Source organism: Trachypithecus francoisi, unplaced genomic scaffold (assembly GCF_009764315.1).
Source record: "Trachypithecus francoisi isolate TF-2019V2 unplaced genomic scaffold, Tfra_2.0 Lachesis_group9, whole genome shotgun sequence".
In the NCBI taxonomy this organism is placed as follows: Eukaryota; Metazoa; Chordata; class Mammalia; order Primates; family Cercopithecidae; genus Trachypithecus; species Trachypithecus francoisi.
The window spans coordinates 35,053,504-35,072,583 of record NW_022681474.1 but is presented as its reverse complement, the minus strand read 5'-3'; the positions used below and the strand labels follow the sequence as shown (position 1 = coordinate 35,072,583).

General features: G+C 43.4%; 1 protein-coding gene across 5 annotated transcripts in view; it reads right to left on the bottom strand.

The window, feature by feature from the left end:
- Nucleotides 1-366: 366 nt before the first annotated feature.
- The window catches only part of SGPL1 (sphingosine-1-phosphate lyase 1), a 69,168-nt gene continuing 50,454 nt past the window's right edge, over nt 367-19,080 (bottom strand). For all 5 annotated transcript variants that reach the window (XM_033209639.1, XM_033209640.1, XM_033209641.1 and 2 more), the window contains 8 exons: nt 13,304-13,392; nt 11,857-11,962; nt 10,277-10,375; nt 9,438-9,587; nt 7,875-8,113; nt 5,946-6,092; nt 4,846-4,966; nt 367-4,314 (listed from right to left, as the gene is read on the bottom strand). In XM_033209639.1, coding sequence (XP_033065530.1) covers nt 4,174-4,314; nt 4,846-4,966; nt 5,946-6,092; nt 7,875-8,113; nt 9,438-9,587; nt 10,277-10,375; nt 11,857-11,962; nt 13,304-13,392 — 1,092 coding nt within the window. In that variant the 3' untranslated portion in view covers nt 367-4,173. The remainder of the gene's footprint in view (nt 4,315-4,845; nt 4,967-5,945; nt 6,093-7,874; nt 8,114-9,437; nt 9,588-10,276; nt 10,376-11,856; nt 11,963-13,303; nt 13,393-19,080) is intronic.

The following is a 19,080-nucleotide window of genomic DNA, read 5'->3' as shown; positions in this document are numbered from 1 at the left end:
CCAGTGCAGGGACAGCTCATGCCTATACTTCCAACACTTTGGGAGGCCAAGGAGGGAGGATCATTTGAGCCCAGGAGTTAGAGACTAGGCTGGGCAACATAGAGAAACTGTCTCTACCAAATATACAGAAATATTAGCCAGGCATGGTGGCACACCTGTGGTCCCAGCTACTCGGGAGGCTGAGGTGGGAGGATCACTTACGCCTAGGAGGTCAAGGCTACAGTGAGTGATGATCATGCCACTGCCCTCTAGCCTGGGTGACAGTGAAACCTCGGCTCCAAAAAATAAAGCCAACCTTGGCAGCACTACAGCTGTATGAAGCACATTTATGTGAGACAAAGACACAGGTAACACTTTTTTTTTTAAAGAAATAAATAGGTTTATTCTAAAATTAATCCAAATAATTGAAATTATAGGGAAGGATATTAAGAAGAGAAGAGATTACAAGACAGAGGAAAGCATAAAAGAAAATAAGGCAATTAAAACTTCAACTCAAGAAAAGGTTCTCAAAAATCTGACTTTGCCTACCGAGGTATAGTTGGTGGCTATCAAATTAGGACTCAGTAATTACTTGTGTCACTGGCTGAAAGCTGCTCATTGCTGCCAAGAACCTACAGAGAAGGCCAAGGGGCTTATGTACAGCTGTATGGAGCAGCAATAAGCACCCCAGACATGACTTCCTAGATGAGCCAGGCCTCCTCATCCAAGCATATCCTGGATCCTCTTTCTCTCTGGTTTCCAGGTACTTAGGAACTAGGCCATTTGGCAGAAAAACAGTAGCAAAAAAGCAGTCCTTGGCTTAATTCTGGCAAAGTCTGAATGGGCTAAAAGTCAAAAGGAAAAGCTGGGTTATCTGAACGACAGCCTTCAGATCCTGACTAACCCTTTGAAAAACTTCTCATTTCTTATTAATAATAGAATAAGATGTCCAGCAGTTACGTGTGTGTGAAGATTATCTGAAGAGCTCTGTCAGCCCCTAAACCAAATGCAGGGCTTGAGGCCAGTGCCCTTTGGTTAGACAGAACCACATTGCCCAGATGGCTAGAGACCACCCAGACAGCTCAATCCATCATTAAGTTATTGTAAGCGTAAGTGGATGATGAAGATGGAAAAAAATGTAAGATAGGGCCTGTCCCTGGCAAACTAAGAGTGTGAATTTCAGACCTCTCTGAAATGGGTACGACTACCACTCCCAGTACAGGGACCAATCAGCAACCTATTAAAATGCCTGGAAATGAGACAGACTGCTGCTTAACTGTGTCTCTTTCATTGGTCATGGTATCAGTGGGCACACACGACCATTTCACCACCAGGGGGCAATCTCTCACCAGGAGCCCATTCAAGCATGGCCACTGCCCCATTTGTGATCTCGTGTGCGCCCAAGTAATCAAATGAATGCAACCATCCACAGTAATTACAATTAGGGTCATTTAACTATTTAATTGCTTTTTGAAATTATTGCTGAAATTAGGAAAGGAGCATTGAAATGGTAAGGGGGAGGTTAGAGAAGACAGAGATTTAAAAGAAGCAAGTACCATTTTCCAAGTATAAAACTCGTAATATTAAAAGTGACTCAGCAGTGTATTCACATGACTACTTAAGTCTGATGCAGAAACAAGACAGTACAGATTTTGCAGAGGCCGACGTGACATCTGCATACGACATGATACTATTAAGACTCTCTACCCACCTCTGCTACAGAGTAGCTGCTATATGCACACATACACAAAAATACAAAATGAAAAGCCTACAAAAGTCTTAAACTAAGGCTCTTAATTGTAAATTAAAGTGGCTACAGTAGGTCCCTTTGAAAAACACCATCTCCCCTGGCACCAATGTTGTCACAGCACAGAGGAAGTGAGTGGCTCAGGGTCTGCTCCTGGGGAGACACTCTATAGGGGCACATGCTTCTCCATCTTGGCAGCTGGCAAGCCACAGTGGTGTCTGCTGGGTGGCTCTGGGTTCCTGGACCTCATCCAACATAATGCACTGACCACACAGCTCTGACCGCAGCTACTCTCAAAGAGGTGCCTGCCAGGTCTCCCTTTGACACACACACACACAGACACACACAGACACACACACACTACCCACTCTTGCATTCCACAACGCACTGCGGGGCAAACAGGAAACACACACGCACACACACACGAATGCCACACCAGCCCTGAATGGCAAGACCAGCTAGTCACAGTTGTTGGGTTAGTAGTACAGTGCTCAAGAACGCTTCAGACTAACATGCCAAGGAGCCTGAGGAAAAGTCTGGTAGTTATGGCTCTCCCAGCCAGCATTCCCAGGGGAGGAAACTAGAAGATACCAGCTTGGAGAGGCTGAATATTCAGGAGTCCCTGAGATGGGGAAGGGAACAGAGGAAAGTGTCTCCTGACTCGTCTTAAGTACTGCCCTCCCCAAATAGAAACCTCAAAGACTGATCCATTTTCCCTAGGGCCTGGGCCAGGAGTAGCTCACTGCTCACTGCTGTGGAGAAAGGCACATGATATGATGTCATTAGAGCAAGACAGTGGCTCAGCCTAGAGGAGAGTTCCCTACAGGGGAAAGAGGGCAGGAAGTGGGCGCAGGGTCTGGTCCTGTCCCTGCACCGCCCTGAGCAGCGAGTCTTGGGAAGGGATTACAGGCCCTGGGCCATAGGCTGCTCGCCATTCTGCTTTCCTATCCTGTTTCTCTCCCTGTACTGCTCCCTTTTAGCCAAGGCTGAGAACTGTCCAGCAACTGAGGCAAAACTGCCATAGTACCTCTGAAAGCTGAATCAAGGGGGAAGAGGCAGAAGAACACACTACTAGAGAGAATCTTCCTTGCTATGGGTGCTCTTTCACACCCACCTAGGGTAAGTCAAGGCAACTTGTGAAGGTGCTTTGAGCTGTTCCTTCAAGCAAACATATTTTCATTACATAATGGCTTAAGGGTGCAGGGAAGGCTCACCACCAACTTTGGTGACATATTTGAATCTGGGTGTTCATCCTACTCTGATATTCAGAAAAGCATAGAAAAAGGCCTGGTGTCTGCTCATCACCAGCCCAGGACAGGGTTCAGATGTGTTCTGACCACTGCCAGTTCAGGAAGGCAGCACCATGGCCAAAAGCTCCTCCATTATTTGGAAACCATGTTTTCTTCCTAGTCCATGGTAACAAGAACAAGCCAATGGGAGCATCATTCCAAACAATAATCTCCAAAGATGGTGGCAACCAAGTGTCAAATGGGGACTGCAGGCACAGAAGAGACCACCCCAAACCCTGCCTGAGTGGATGAAGCAGGTATGTTAGAATAATCCTGTCCTGCAGAATAGGGAACAGCAGCTTGGTCGATCTGTGTCCTGGAAAAAGAAATGAGTTGCAATAGAAGTGATTCTAAGGGAGACAACGAACCTACTCTTAAGAAAGAGAAGGCCAGGCACGGTGGCTCACACCTGTAATCCCAGCACTTTGGGAGGCTGAGGCGGGGAGATCACCTGAGGTCAGGCGTTCAAGACCAGCCTGGCCAATGTGGCGAAATCCTGTCTCTACTAAAAAAAAAATAGAAAAATTAGCCAGGCATGGTGGCGGTCACCTGTAATCCCAGCTACTTGGGAGGCTGAGGCAGAAGAATCACTTGAACCCAGTGGGTGAAGGTTGCAGTGAGCTGAGATCGTGCCACTGCACTCCAGCCTGGGCAAAAGAGCAAAACTCTTATCTCAAAAAAAAAAAAAAAAGAGAGAGCTGATAAAGCCTCCTGCTTAAAGTACACCTCACACCCAGCTGGGGAAACATCTGTTACGTAAATGCCTCCTGCCTGAGATAACAAAGAAACTCTATCTATCTCATAAACTGCACCCCAGCTTCTCTAAAGAATCAGGACAGGTCAGAGCTACCACATAATGTTTAAGTGAAGTTGAAAGGTAGAGTTTAGAAAAGGAAATAGTTAAAACAATTCCTAGGGTAACATTTCTAACAAGGGCAAAATCATTATGTAATGGAATTCTCTGGGGTCTTCAAATTAAAAACCATAAAAGGAAGACAAGAGGAAGAACAAGAGTCCTGAGGCTCAAGCTGTCTCATGGTGTATCTTGAGTTGTACTCTATGGAGCAGAGACCAGATGTCAAAGTTGTGCACAGCCTGTTTCATACCCAAGAACCTTCTGAAGGCTGGAAGCCCCTTGAGACTAGAAAGGGTCCAAGCTCAGTGGGGTTTTGGAGAACCATTCATCTGGCTGCCCTGGGTGACAGTGTCCGTGCTGTACAAGCTGTCCAAGAAGACCGAGGACAATTCTGCAACCATATTCCTGTCAACAGTTGTCTGGGCCATGCCATAAATGGCACCCTACAAATCCAAACAAAGACATTTATTAGTGAGGCCGGGTCCAGAAGCAAGAATAAAACTGCAGCAATGAGCCCTTCTCCCTGAATCCTAGCGTCGCATGTGCGCTGCCCCACCCCATTTCCACCTTAGGCATCCCATCATTCTATCAGAAAAGTAGGTGGCGTAGTCAATTTTTCACAGGGACTTTCCTGTCGGCCCTTTTGCATAAAGGGACTAGCCTAAGAAAATTCCAGAGAAAACATGTTTACTATCTTTCCTGTGTCAAAATTTTCTTTTCAAATGGACACTACCACCAGCTGCTTTTATACAGAAGTCTCTAACTTACAAGGTGCTTTATAGTGTAGCTCATTTGAGACTTCAGCAACCCTAAGTGGTGGGTGATGCAGAGATCATCAGCTCCAGTCAACAAATAAAAGATGTCTGTGGCAAAGGGGCAGAGCCAGGAACAGACTCCAAGTCATTTAATTTTTTCAAACTCTCCACCAACACCTAAATTTCCAAGAGAAGAAAAAAAACTCCAAGTGTCCCTACCATTCCTGTGGTCTTCGCTTTAGGATTCTTCATGATTTGAGTGACAGATTCTCGAATGTCCTTTAGGAACTGTATAGCTACTCGTTTCCGGGCATGTAGTAATGTAATGCAGAAATGAATACTAGGAAAGAAGAGACAGAGAGAGATGAACCTTGAAGAAAGAAAAAAGATTCTAAAATAATACAGCCCCAAATACGGGAATGTCCTGGTTGCCCTTTCACATTACTTCTGACAAGTGTAGTCATCCAAGTTGTTCCCAGTCCCGGGAATCTGGGCTGTCTGATGCTTGGGGTGTCAGGCATGGGCTGGCCTCAGAGCTTCTAAGCGTGACTGAGAACCAAGCTAAGAGGATGAACAGGGTTGGCTGCTTTGTCCCACCCATCCCCTCACAAATTCCACCACCACTGCTTCAACCACGTCGCCGTCAATGAACACTTTTATCTTAGATAATCAGCCCCCATGTGCTCTCATGGGGACAGGGTCACATGGCTGGGGTCTTAAAGGACTTCAGAGCACAGAAGAAATTCTACCTCGCCCTGGAGGAATTTAGTGGGGTTTAGTGGAATTGTGAAGAGGGAAAAAGATAGTCCAGATGGGACTGGCAATGCACCAATGTGTGGAAGGCTAAGTTGTACACAGAGGACATAAACAGACCTATACTCAGTTGGAGTGGTGCATTTACGCAAAGGTATCAAGGAAGATTAGGTTAGAAAAGTCTACTAAAGAAGGCAGTAGCAGGTCTGAATGATCAGAGACCCCCTGAGAAGGTCTTGAACTAAATATTAGCCAGACAACGAGTATTTTATAATGGCTGTGTACAAGATGGATTGGAGAGTAGAGAGGCTAGAGAGCGGGAGAAAAACCTCATGACCAACCACTGGTCTAGGGAGGTTGTCATCTAATTCTGCCAGAGTTTAAAGCTAATGGTCTTGTTCTTTGTATCTAATAATTCCAGGTGATAAGAGAGAAATCCTTTAGATATTACAGTTGCTACTAAAGTACTAGCCTCTAGTAGTCAAACTCTATACTTCAGGTTACCGTACCCAAGTTCTTCCAAAGTCATGGAGCAAAATAACAGAAAGAGGCTTCTTCAAGCTTACCTGGGTGGGAACTGCAACTGGTTCAAGTTCCACCCCTTCGCAGTCATCAGGTTTGATAGTCGGTAGATGTCAAAATCACGGGATCCCAGAGCAATGACTGACAATTGGGGATTCCCAAAAACAAAGATGCCTTTGATATTTTCCAGTCTTAAAAAAAAATAAATAAAGGAAGGAAGAAAAAGTAAACTCAGTCACATACAGTCCTCTGGTCACTATCTCTTTAATCATTCAAAGTCTTCCTTATAATGAATGCAATCTAACTCTTTGGGCTTTAGTCTTCTCATCTTCAAAAAGAAGAAGGCTACACTGGCATCACTGGTTCTTACTGAGATCAGAATCATAGATGAAACAATAAAAATATTCCAAGGCCCAAACCCCATCTAGATCTAATGACTCAGATTCATTGACTTCAAACCTGTCTACCCAACTACCAATTATATTCCCCTAGATGTTTCTGAGACACAAAAGATGTACTAAAAAAAATTTCTGGAAAAATAGTCTGCTCATCTCCACAGTTCTAAAAAGTCATATGTAATCCCTAAAGCAAGAAATAGCATAGCAGGTCTTAACAATGGCCCTATCAGAGCTATAGAAGGACCTTTTATATATATATAATTTTTATTTATTTGTTTGCTTATTTGAGACATGGTCTTGCTCTGTCACCCAGTCTGGAGTGCAGTGGTGTGATCATAGCTAACTGTAACCTCAAATTGCTGGACTTCAAGCAGTCCTCTTGCCTTAACCTCCTGAGTAGCTGGGACCAAAGGTACATACCACCACATGTGGCTAATTTTTATTTTTATTTATTTTTGAGATGGAGTTTAATTCTTGTTGCCCAGGCTGGAATGCAATGGCACCATCTCGACTCACTGCAACCTCCGCCTCCCAGGTTCAAGCAATTCTCCTGCCTCAGCCTCCTGGGATTACAGGCATCGCCACCACACCCGGCTGATTTTTATTTTTAGCAGAGATGGGGTTTTTCCATGTTGGTCAGGCTGGTCTCGAACTCTGGACCTCAGGTGATCCCCCCGCCTCGGCCTCCCAAAGTGCTGGGATTACAGGCATGACTCACCGCACCTGGTCTCATGGCTAATTTTTAAATTTGTTGTAGAGATAATGTCTCACTATGTTGCTCGTGTTAGTCTTTAATTCCTGGGCTTAAGAGATCCTCTTGCCTTGGCCTCCCAAAGTTCTGGGATTACAGGCCTGAGCCACCGCACCTGGCCAAGGACCTTTGTCAAATGAGAAATGCCTGCTGGCAGCTTTCCTTCCCCCTCAGTATACTTAAAGAGCCTCCCCAATCCAAGTGACACATAGAGAGATGGGCAGATAGGATGTTAACAGATACATGAGACAAAGCATGCAGCCTGTTCTGGCTTTGGCTTAACCCAAGATTTCATTGTCCTCCTTTCCTCTTTCCTTCTGACCCATTTCTAATTATTTTCTTATTCCAATGATTCTTCAAGTATGATTCCTGGAGCAGCAGCATCAGTATCTCCAGAAATGGAAATCTTTAGACCCCATCCCAGTTCTACTGAATCAGAAACTCTAGAGGTGGGCCCAGCTGTCTATGTTTTAACAAGCCCTTCAGGTGATTAGGATGCATGCTCAAGTTTGGGAATCACTGTTCTAACCATTAAATTGTACAACGGTTAGGGGAAGAGCTGCCAGTTGTTAAGACAGTCATAGAGATGAGACAACCTACAAATGAGGCCCCCATCTCTGAAGACCCTCCAAAAGTCAGGACAGAGAAAGGGAGCTTATCCTCCCAGGCCAGCACCACACTCCTTAGCTGCTGCCCTAAACCCTCTGTCTTGCGGGAGACAACAGGTGGGCTAGGGCTATGAATACTTAGCCAGGCAGGTGCCTTGAGCCAACCAGGAAAAAAAAAGCAACAGATAAGGCAGAACCCCAGTCTTCCACACATACTCTGACTTGAGGAAGCGTGCAGCTTTGATGATCTGTTTGGTAGCTTCAACATAGCCGTTCTCACCGAAGTGCATCAGGGCAGCCCAACAGGCTGCACTAATGCCACCAGGCCGTGAGCCTGCGATGGTTGGGGAAGCATAGATGCCACCCTGCCAATCTGTATCAACGAAGAACTGATAGTTCCTGTACTTCTTGTCACTATACAACACCAATGATGAGCCTTTCGGGGCGTAGCCATACTGTGGACGAAGCAGCAGACAAGAAAAGTGAGAGTATAGTTCTGTCTGGCAGACCTTGTCCTAGAACTCTCATCATGCAAAGGAAATCCTATATATTTCTCAGTTTCTCTGTTATGTTTCCCACTCACATTAAGGATTCAAACTTAAAATGCTAAAGGGTAGTAGGAACTTAAGAGATGGAGTTTAAATTCTCTATGTTAGGAAAGAGGAATCTGAGACCCAGCGAAGAACAGTGCCTAGTTAATCGGTTTACTCCCTCTCTTGCCCAGCATGTGGTTTACCTTATTTAAAGTATTTCTCTGGGGGCCATATGTCGGGATGAAAACAAGAATAAGTTTGCAGTGGAAGCCATGAAGGGATGGAATTTGACACTTTGAGTTAAAATCACCATCTGACCCCCTTCCCATCTTTTTTGCTTAGTATTACTAAGAATATTATGCTTATAAGAACATAATGGTGCTCAGAATCTAAAAGCTACTTAATCCAGCTTTAAAATGAACTATGTAACTGGTTTCCTTATAGAACATCTGACCCCCTAATTAACTCTTACTAAAACTAACATGGAACTAATTTCATTACCTGAACCATCCAGAAACAGACGGTTATGGGAAAAGGACACAGGCGCTATCTGGGTGGTAAGGAAAAAACAGATGCTGACCGAAAATCGGCTGCAGATCACACAGATTTTGAAAAACAAGTCTTTAATATACTTGAGTTTAAAACAAGCCCTGAAAATGCAATCAAAACAAGGTACACATTCCTGAGGCTGCTATACATCTGGATGTATATTCAATAGCGTTATCTACTGATCTAGACTTTGTCTCAGTCCACCAAGGGTGGCAGGCACGGCCATCTCAAATGCCGAATGTTCCTGAGCACACAGGTTCTTCCCCTTTCCCAAAGGACTCTTACGTCAACATTCACTTGTCATGTAGGCTCAGCCCAGTTGCACAGCAGCTCTGATGTTATCTACCAGCACGGGAACTCTACTACCAACCCTCACACTCCTCTACCCTCCACCTCAAATCAGCTCAAGGCTTCAGGGAGCTTTTTAAATAAGGGTCACTACACTAGTATGCTCTAGTTACACACAGTCAGTGGATACAGAAATTCTCCTAGCCAATTTGAGATAAAGGTAATAGTTTCATTTTCACTACTGCTTGTCACCTCTACCAGCTGATCTGGTGACGGCAAAGAGAGAGTTTAAAACAAGCCTCTGATAAGAATTCTATAGTTAATTTTATACTTTGGGGGGAAGCTACTTATTTTATCAATAATAGTCAAAATAATCAACTGGTAACACTTGATCTCCTCCTTAGCTCACCTTATGGGTGTCAGCTGAAATGCTGGTTACACCTTTCACCCGGAAATCAAATGGATGCTCCAGTGGGTATCCTGCTTTCTCCATAAAGACGATGAGGAAGCCTCCCAGACAAGCGTCAACATGAAGGGGTATTTTGTATTTGACAGCCAGCTTGTTCCAAAAAACAAAGAACATAAGAGAATTTCCTTTATAGCCCTATAATAAAAACTGCAAGACATGGGTGGAAAGATGGGCTATAAACACAAGGCTGTTTTGTATTATGCCTCCCATGTTTTTAAAAAATGGCTATTTTTAACATTCCCAACAAAATTTATCTTTCAAATGTGTTTTCCCTTCAAAATAATTCATCTGAAATATGGTATGTATTTTGTATTTAAATATGCATGACCTCAAACTCCCTGCAAAATCAAGCAGGAAATGAGTAGAGCTCTGATTTAGGCTGCCTCTGGCACAAGGGAAAGGTCCTGTTCAGTCACTACAAGATGAGGCGCGAGGGAGAGGGAGGTGCTGAGGGGCAGCTTATGGAATATCACCCTTTGGTGGGCACATTCCTACATGCAGATTATTTCCAGATCTCAATCTAAAAGGCAATACTATTTCAGAATACCCAGTTTAAAAGGCCTCAGCCTTGTACTATCCTCCCCCACAGCAGAGACTAGCAACTTTTAGAGGCTTCGAACAGAGCTGCAGGGCTTCCCCTAGGGCTGATGAGAGCCACTCATCACTACTGTGGTCGAACACGAAAATAAAAATCACTTCTATTTGCCAAGTACTGCCCCATTAGGCTTTGTTTTAAAATATCCATTTGCCTGCCATAGCAGCCCATTTCTCTCATATACCTTGGCCACTTCAGGGACAGGATCTATCACACCATGAGGAAACTGTGGGGTAGAACAGACGAGCATGGCAGTGTTCCTGGAGATGGCCCTTCTCATTGCCTAGGGATTTAAAGTTTAAAGGAAAATGAGAATCTATGTCACAATTACTCTTCTCTTCTGCTGCCAAGAGCAATCTGGGCTGCCAGCTTAGAGTTCCAGTTCCACTAGTACCCCCTCCTTCACCACTCCAACTGGGAGAAGACTGCATCCCACCATGGTGACAGGACACAGGCGAGTCCGGGTAAGTCCATTTGGAGAACAGTCTGAGCACAAAATAAGAAAAGAATCGCTGTGGCGGCGAAAACAATATTGAGCTAAGAGGCCAAAGAGCCAAATGTGAACCCCAGTCCACAACCCATCAGCAGTGAAACCCTCAGTACACTACTTCAGTCTGTGAGTCTGTTATCTGTGAACTACAAAAATGTAACAGCTTCATCAACCTCTCTGGAATGTCATAAAGCTCAAATGGGATCCTGACAGAACACTGAAACTAGAAAATTCCTCTACACAAATGTGAGGCATAAAAATAATCACTATTATAATGACAATGGTATTAATTCAAGCCAATCTAAACCACAGTGAGAGTCTTTTTTTTTTTTTCTTTTCTGAGACAGGGTCTCACTCTGTCACCCAAGCTGGAGTGCAGTGGTGTGAACACAGCTCACTGCAGCCTCAAACCCCTGGGGCTCAAGTGATCCTCCCACCCCAGCCTCCCAAGCAGCTAGGACTACAGGTGCACACCACCACATCCAGCTACTTTTTAAAATTTTGTGTAGAGATGGGGTCTCACTATGTTGCTCAGACTGGTCACGAACTCGTGGGCTCAAGGGTTCAAGTAATCCTCCCTCCTCAGCTTCCCAAAGTACTGGGATTACAGATGTGAGCCACCATGCCCAGGCCATGGTAAGAGTCTTAAGGGAATTGAGTCCATGTTCATTTTACAAATAGAGAAAAGAAAGGAAAAGTGATGGTGCTGACAGCAAAACCTCTGTCTCTCAAGTCCCAAGTTAGTGACTACATCACCTCCCTTTCAGAATTCATGAACCTATGAAAAGACTGAAGCCAGGAGCGGTGGCTCACACCTGTAATTCCAGCACTTTGGGAGGGCCGAGACAGGCGGATCACGAGGTCAGGAGATCGAGACCATCCTGGCTAACACGGTGAAACCCCGTCTCTACTAAAAATACAAAAAAAGAAAATTAGCTGGGCGTGGTGGCGGGCGCCTGTAGTCCCAGCTACACAGGAGGCTGAGGCAGGAGAATGGTGTGAACCTGGGAGGCGGAGCTTGCAGTGAGCCAAGATCGCGCCACTGCACTCCAGCCTGGGCGACAGAGCGAGACTCCGTCTCAAAAAAAAAAAAGAAGAAAAAGAAAAGACTGAAGCTGCAGTCAGTCACCACTATCAGTGGTTTTTCATATTCTGGCTGCCACAATCAAAGGCAGTCAGACCTGTCTGAGTGTGACTGTAAACGGCTACTCAACAAGAGGATCTTTCTGCCATCAGAGCCCAGCACAGACAGTGGGCCCTCCAGAGGGACTCACCCGCACATCCACCTCCATCATCTTTGTCAATGGGACCCGCACAATCTTCATCCCAAAGTAACTGGCTGCTTTGTTAAATGCAGCATGGGCACTTTGGGGAGCCACACTAGATGACAGGGAAGAGAATAATGAAATTCAGGCCAAAATAATAGAAAACATCATTAGCAGCTAATCTAAATTACCGGGAGTAAATTCTGATTATTTTCCCCCAAATTAAAAGTGTTCATACTGCTTTCTTTTTAAGCACACCCAAAAAGAGGCCCACTGATTTTCTGCAGAAACTTCCCTCCTATTTAGGAAATCATTCTGGCAATAGGAAGAGGACTCAGAAGTGATCCCACAGTGAGGGATCCAAAGCATAAAGCAAGGCTGGCAGGCGGAAAGCTGGGGGACAGAGACTTTGGGTGAGAGCAACACAAGGCAGAGCTGGCTAACAGTTGCCTACCAAAGACAGGCACCTCAGTGAGAATGAGAAGAAGGCTTCCCGGCACAATGCATGTTCAAGCAGAAATGTGAACACAGCGGCCAAGCATCAGCTCAGTGGCCCCTTCCAACTCTGAAAGACCACAAACCTGAAGAAACTAAAATCCCCATATCTCCTACACATTTGAAAATAGTATTTCAAATAGTGTTGAAAGAGAAAACGAGGTCACGGGTATTTGCTTTAAGACTTTCCTCAATTAGTCCATTCATACAACAAATCTGTTCCCTTTAAGGAGAAAAATCTCTACTACTGAGGAAGTTGCAAGCACCAAAGATCAACGTATGAAGAAAGAATGGTAGCCTGGTTTATTCTCTTATGCTACATATGAACCACAGCATGAGACCATATGCAATAAATCCCCTTTGTCAGTGATACTTGCAGTAAAAATATTAAGATGTAGGATAAACATACTGTACAAGGGAACAGTCTAGGAAAAATAATGTAACCAAACATCAAATTTATGTCCAAAGAAGGCAATGTGGGTAAATCTCAAAAAGATATTTTTATTCTTCCTCCCAGAAAACAGCCCTCACACTAAAGTTTTCCCAGAGAGTACCCTCAGGCAGCCTATAATATTAAGTAACTTTCTAAGATAAGCAGAAGTAAAGTACCTAGAGAGCTTTCTTTAGGCTCCAAATAACTTGCAAATACCACAGGATTCAAAGATGTAGTCCTCAAACTCTCACTTTTGGAAAAAGGATCTTATTTTTGCTTGTAGTATATACTATGTATGATCTGGGGGTGGGGCAGGATGGGAATTATCTTGAAAAATAACTGGCTGATCCGTTTAGAATTTTACTGAATGTAAAAGGATAAGGGCAGAGGGGCTAGGACAGAGCAGAAGGGGCCAGGATTACGAGAGGAAGAGAAGGAGCAGGAAAATGGATTCTCTGGTTTAGTTTCATAAAGCAGGACTCCAGACAGACAAATTCAGAAGGGGACAAAACAGCCACACATACATACATTTCTGGAGTTTTGATCCCCTTCTCGAAGGCCAGGTCCCGATATGCTTTGCAGGCCATCAGTATGCTTTCTGTTCCCCCAGAAGTCACCTATAAGAAAGAAGAGATGCCATCTGTTGGGGGAGTCAGGGATGCCCCAATTCTTCATGCCCTGATCTTGACAATGTTTGATATAGAAACAGATAAGGTCTTGGATGCATGCTGCAAGGCAGACACTGCCATGTCTTCCAGAAGGAAAATTTGGCTTCATTGGCTAAGCCTAATTTTGGCTCAGGAGAAGAATGAAAGCTACTAAATAATGAGCAGAAACTCAGCACTGTCTAGACAAATGCACATTCGCCCAGATCCCACCCATTCACAATCCATTTATGTTTGTGTATTAATTTTTCAATTTTCAGATAAGATACGGCATTTTATGTCATTCAAAAATATCAGAATTTTAATTTAAATTTTCAATGCCTGCTAAAGAATGTGAAATTGTGATTACAATTCTAGTAAACTGTGCAATACACTAAGAAGAGACATTCAGACTTTCCAAAGTAAACTGCTGGTTTTGACAAGTTTGAAAGAGAAAAGCAGAAGTTTCTACTTGATGGAAGTTTGTTGCCTTGTTTGAAATAAAACAAAAATCCTAATTCTTTTTAAATGAAGTAAAATGTTTTCCTAATGTTTGGCCTAGCCCCTCTGATAAACACATTTCTTTACCAGAGTTCAAACAAAAGACGTAGGGGTCTTTTTATTCATCTTATTTTCCCCACTGGACTATACATTTATGAAGGTAGGGACCAGTCTGTTCATGACAACATTCCTAGCACCTGACATAGTCGCTGACACCTAACAAACCCTCAATCCATTTTTTTTTTTCTCTTGAGACAGAGTCTCACTCTGTTGCCCAGGTTGGAGTGCCGGGGCATGATCTCAGCTCACAGCAGCCTTTGCCTCCTGGGTTCAAGCGATTCTCCTGCCATAGTTACCTGAGTAGCTCAGATTACAGGCTTCCACCACTATGCCCAGCTAATTTTTGTATTTTTAATAGAGACAGGGTTTCACCATGTTGGCCAGGCTGGTCTCAGGCTCCTGGCCTCAAGTGATCTGCCCACCTCAGCCTCCCAAAAAGCTGGGATTACAGGCGTGAGCCACTGCACCTGGCCTCCACATTTCTTAGTGTCTGACTTGACTCTCAGTAAACCTTGACCAACACAGGCATGTCATAGCCATCTGGCTATTTTTTTAAAAAAATAATATATGAGAATGAATCATTCCAAAACAAACAAAAGGCCACAGTACTAAACTAGCTGGACAATTTCTTAGACTTACCATCTCTGAAGATTCATACAATCTTTGAAAGGTTTTTTCAATTTACAGGTGAGAAAACTGAGCCCTTGAGGAATTAAAAGTGTTTCACTCAATGTCATACATTAGCAACTGTTGACAAGAAGTAAAACTTTCTACATTTTCATATTTAGCGTAGCTTAATACAAGATGGAATCAGATAAAGTATTCACTGAACTTTCCTAAGATAATATCCACATACAGGACAAAAATATCATTGGATACAAAATCCCTGTGGCCAGGAATTATATGGAAGATGAACTGAGAAAAGTCATTTTTTGACTCAGGAAGTCTTTATGAAACATGTGACCATCACCACAAAATAATGCACTGAACTTGGGCATGGGACACTTGTTTGTAGATCACTACATTTCTATGTTGCAGAAGACAAAAGTACTTATAGCTGAGGTCAGCTCTGCACATCAGCATGTCCTGGGGGTTAGCATAAAACCTCAGAATGTCACAAGCGGAGCCAAGCCAGCTGTGAAGAAAGTCAGGGAGGAACCAGCAAAGTCCAAGTCTCCAGTGCGTCAATCTCTTCGTAAGGTCCAGTGATGACCTAAGCAATAATATTTCCAAATTCCTAGTCACCTGCTTCATGTGTCCTATTTTTAGTTCAATAACTAGTCAAAACATCATTATTTGTTATGCAAACACCAGTGTACTTTTGACTGTAAAAGTAGGAATACCTAAATTCAACTTTTTTGTTTGTTTATTTTGAGACGGGGGCTCACTCTTTCACCCATACTGGAGTGCCATGGCATGATCTCAGCTCACTGTAATCTCCACATCCCAGGCCCAAGAGATCCTCCCAACTCAGCCCCCTGGAGTAGCTGGGACTACAGGCACATGCCCCCAGGCCTGGCAGACTTTTGTATTTTTTGTAGAGACGGGGTTTCACCAAGTTGCCCAGGCTGGTCTCAAATTCCTGGGCTCAAGTGATTCAGTTGCCTCAGCCTCCCATGGTGCTAGGACTATAGGCATGAGTCACCATGCCTGGCCCTAGGTTCTACTTTTAATTTGTATTTCTGATTCTGTGTTTTAAAATGCTATTACTCTCCCACTTCTTTCTACCTCCTATACCCAAAGAAAAACAGGAATTTTCACTGTGAAGTAAGAAAATGGAGGCCTCAGTAACTATTTGTTATGTTATTCAACTTCTTTCAATATGTATAAACACTCTCACTTTAACATACGATACGTATTTCAGAAAACAAGAGAATATCATCTTCTTGGAAAATTTTCTTTCAGATGCTGTTTGGATCTGACGACATTAGTGCAAGCCAAGAAGAGTGTTTCACATGGTAACCTAATTTCTTTTAGTATGTGAAGTTACCTCTATCATTGTAACTGAGAAAAATAAAGTTAGGAAAGATAGTTTAAGTTTGAAGAACAAAGAATGAGAGAGCTTACAACTCTCAGCTAGGAATAGCCTAAAGACTGCCCAGCCATTTGGTCTTATCTTCTGGCTTCCCACCTCTGAACACTGAACTCTTTCTTCACTAAAAGCAGCTCATCCAGAGAGAAAAATAAGAAGCTAAGGGAAGAGTGGGGGAGACAGAGTGGGAGAAGGAAAAAGACAACACCAGTGCTGATTCGTTATTTTACAAAAGTCTAAATATCAGAAGAGGCTGGGAATCAGACTCTATCCTTCTTCTGATCCCTCACACACGTGCTGAAGAAGATCATAATAATATAGATATGGTTTAATTGCAGCAATGCAAAAAACCCCTAGGCCTGGACTTCTGGAGTAAGATGGGAAGGAAAAAAAAAAGGTGAGGGCAGGGAGAGAAAGAGAGTCAAAACCTACAGTAACAACAACCAAACAAGGAAAGAGAGATAATCTAATGCAATAAACTTCGAATATTGGCAATCAAAAACAAAAGAAACAGTGAAACAGCAGAGAGCAGAAGTAAAACACTAGTTTCTAATCAGCCCTTGAAACTATACTGCAAAGTCAGCAAAATCCTGAGAATTTTCCTTCATACCCCCAAATCTGCAGAGAGGCAAGCTGAGGGGGTTTCCTTATCTTCTTCCTCTTCTCACGAGTGAGTGGTAAACATGGCTGCTAGGGAGAAATGAGCAGAACGGGAGAGAGAACATCAGGATTGGCTCTTTAGAGTGAAGACTTCAGTGAATTAAATAATCAAAGGGTATTATCTCTCCCAAATAAGAGAGTGAACTCTGATAGGTAACTGAAGAGAATCTCAGAACAGACCCAGATATTCTAATACAGATAGAACAAAGCTTTGGCTGAGCTTTGTCCCCAACCCAATGGTCTCAGACAAGAAGCACCCACAGTGCATAAGAAAAAACAATGTCTGGAGAATGCCACCCCAGGATGAGAGAAAATGGCAAGGCAACTATGCAAACATACTAAAAGGCAGGGGAAAAGGTAGTATGTAGCACGCAAAATAAAAACCCGACTCAGAAGGAAACAAGCTAAGGGAGAGAAGGAAACCCCTTATAACTTTCTCACTATAGGAAAGTATCATAAGAACATGAATTTAAGAAAACAAAGAGTTCAAAACCTAGACCATGAAACAACAGAATGAGCTACAGACCTTAAAAAAAAAACAAAGCCAGTAGCATCCATACAGAACTAACAAAGACATTAGGAACAGCAAGGAATAAAATAAACATTGCCGAGAATAAAAACGCTGACTTCAAGGAAAAGGTCTGAGGTAAGTTTATTGAACCCAGATTTTTAAAAGACAGATTGAAAGACCAATGCCACTCCACATGTGGAGAACTGTGTTCAATCTGGCCAGAAGCAACCAAAAGTCATTCAGAGAATGACTACAATGACTGGAAGTCTGTGAAATCATATGAACAGCTGAGTAACCCAGAAAAATGTGGGGCAGAGAAGATTCAGGGACAAAGGGGCTTTCAAACATACAAAGGTCTATCACACGGAAAAACAATTATGGAACTTCTATTTTGAGCAATATAGATTATATACCTTGAGCAACCCTCCTAACTGAAATAAAAAAAATTAACAAAACATCAAAAAAAAATTTAAAACCTATCATTAAGCTAACATAAAGAAACTTTTACTAGACCCCCAAACAAAGCAAAATCAAGAATCCTGCAAGATAAGTAAGTGGCAAAACTAGATTTTACCCTGAGGGTGGCACCAACCCCTACAGACTTCAAACCGCTACAATGACAGATGAGCAAGGGATGGACCAGAAGATACATTAGAGACTGCCCAAGGTAAGGAGTCCAACAGGAGATGGCTGGAAAAAACCACACTCTCAAGTGTACAAGAAATCAATCCCACTACTGCAAAAGAGGAAAGAAAAAGAAAAACTGTTTTTATCAACCCTGATGTTCAAGTAAAGAAAAATAGTAATCTTTCAAGAATGTGTACCAAGGAAGCCTTTACGTGAGTTTGAGGTCAGAATTCACACTACCTCTGTGGTACAAAATGACAAGCTAAGGATTTGACTTAATTTGGTTCCAGTGTGGTGGCAATCCCCAACAACTCACAAAAGTATGACAAATCGGCCGGGCGCGGTGGCTCAAGCCTGTAATCCCAGCACTTTGGGAGGCCGAGACGGGCGGATCACGAGGTCAGGAGATCAAGACCATCCTGGCTAACACGGTGAAACCCTGTCTCTACTAAAAATACAAAAAACTAGCCGGGCGAGGTGGCGGGCGCCTGTAGTCCCAGATACTCGGGAGGCTGAGGCAGGAGAATCGCGTGAACCCGGGAGGCGGAGCTTGCAGTGAGCTGAGATCCGGCCACTGCACTCCAGCCTGGGCGACAGAGCGAGACTCCGTCTCGAAAAAAAAAAAAAAAAAAAAGTATGACAAATCTTCTCTGGAAGAAAAGAACTTCCAGACTTAACTTCAATCTAGGCCTCAAAGAATCCCTAGGTTCCCAGAAAAATAAGTGGCTCATAAAAAAAAAAATAATAAAATAAAATAAAATCACGAATATAAGGAAACAAAGAACCATGACTGAAGCCAGCAGAATCAGGTAACGCTCATGGATATTGGAATTATCGGACACAGAATACAAGATATTTACGTGTAATATATTTAAGTAAACAAAAGTTAAGCCAAGGAAAGGGACTATAAAAAACAACCAAGCAGATTTAAGAAAAAAAAAAGACAGCCAAGCGTGGTGGCTCACGCCTGTAATCCCAGCACTTTGAGAAGCCAAGGCGGCAGATCGCTCGCGCTCAGGAGTTCAAGACCAGCCTCAGCAACATGGTGAAACCTCATCTCTATTAAAAATACAAAAATTAGCGAGTCATGGTGGTGCACGCCTGTAGTCCCAGCTACTCAAGGGGGCTGAGGTGGGAGGGTCGCTTGAGCCCAGGGAGGTCAAGGCTGCAGTGAGGCTGAGATGGTACCACTGCACTCTGGCCTGGGCAACAGACTGAGACCCTGTCTCAAAAAACAATAATAATAAAATAAAAGGAGAACTACAAAACA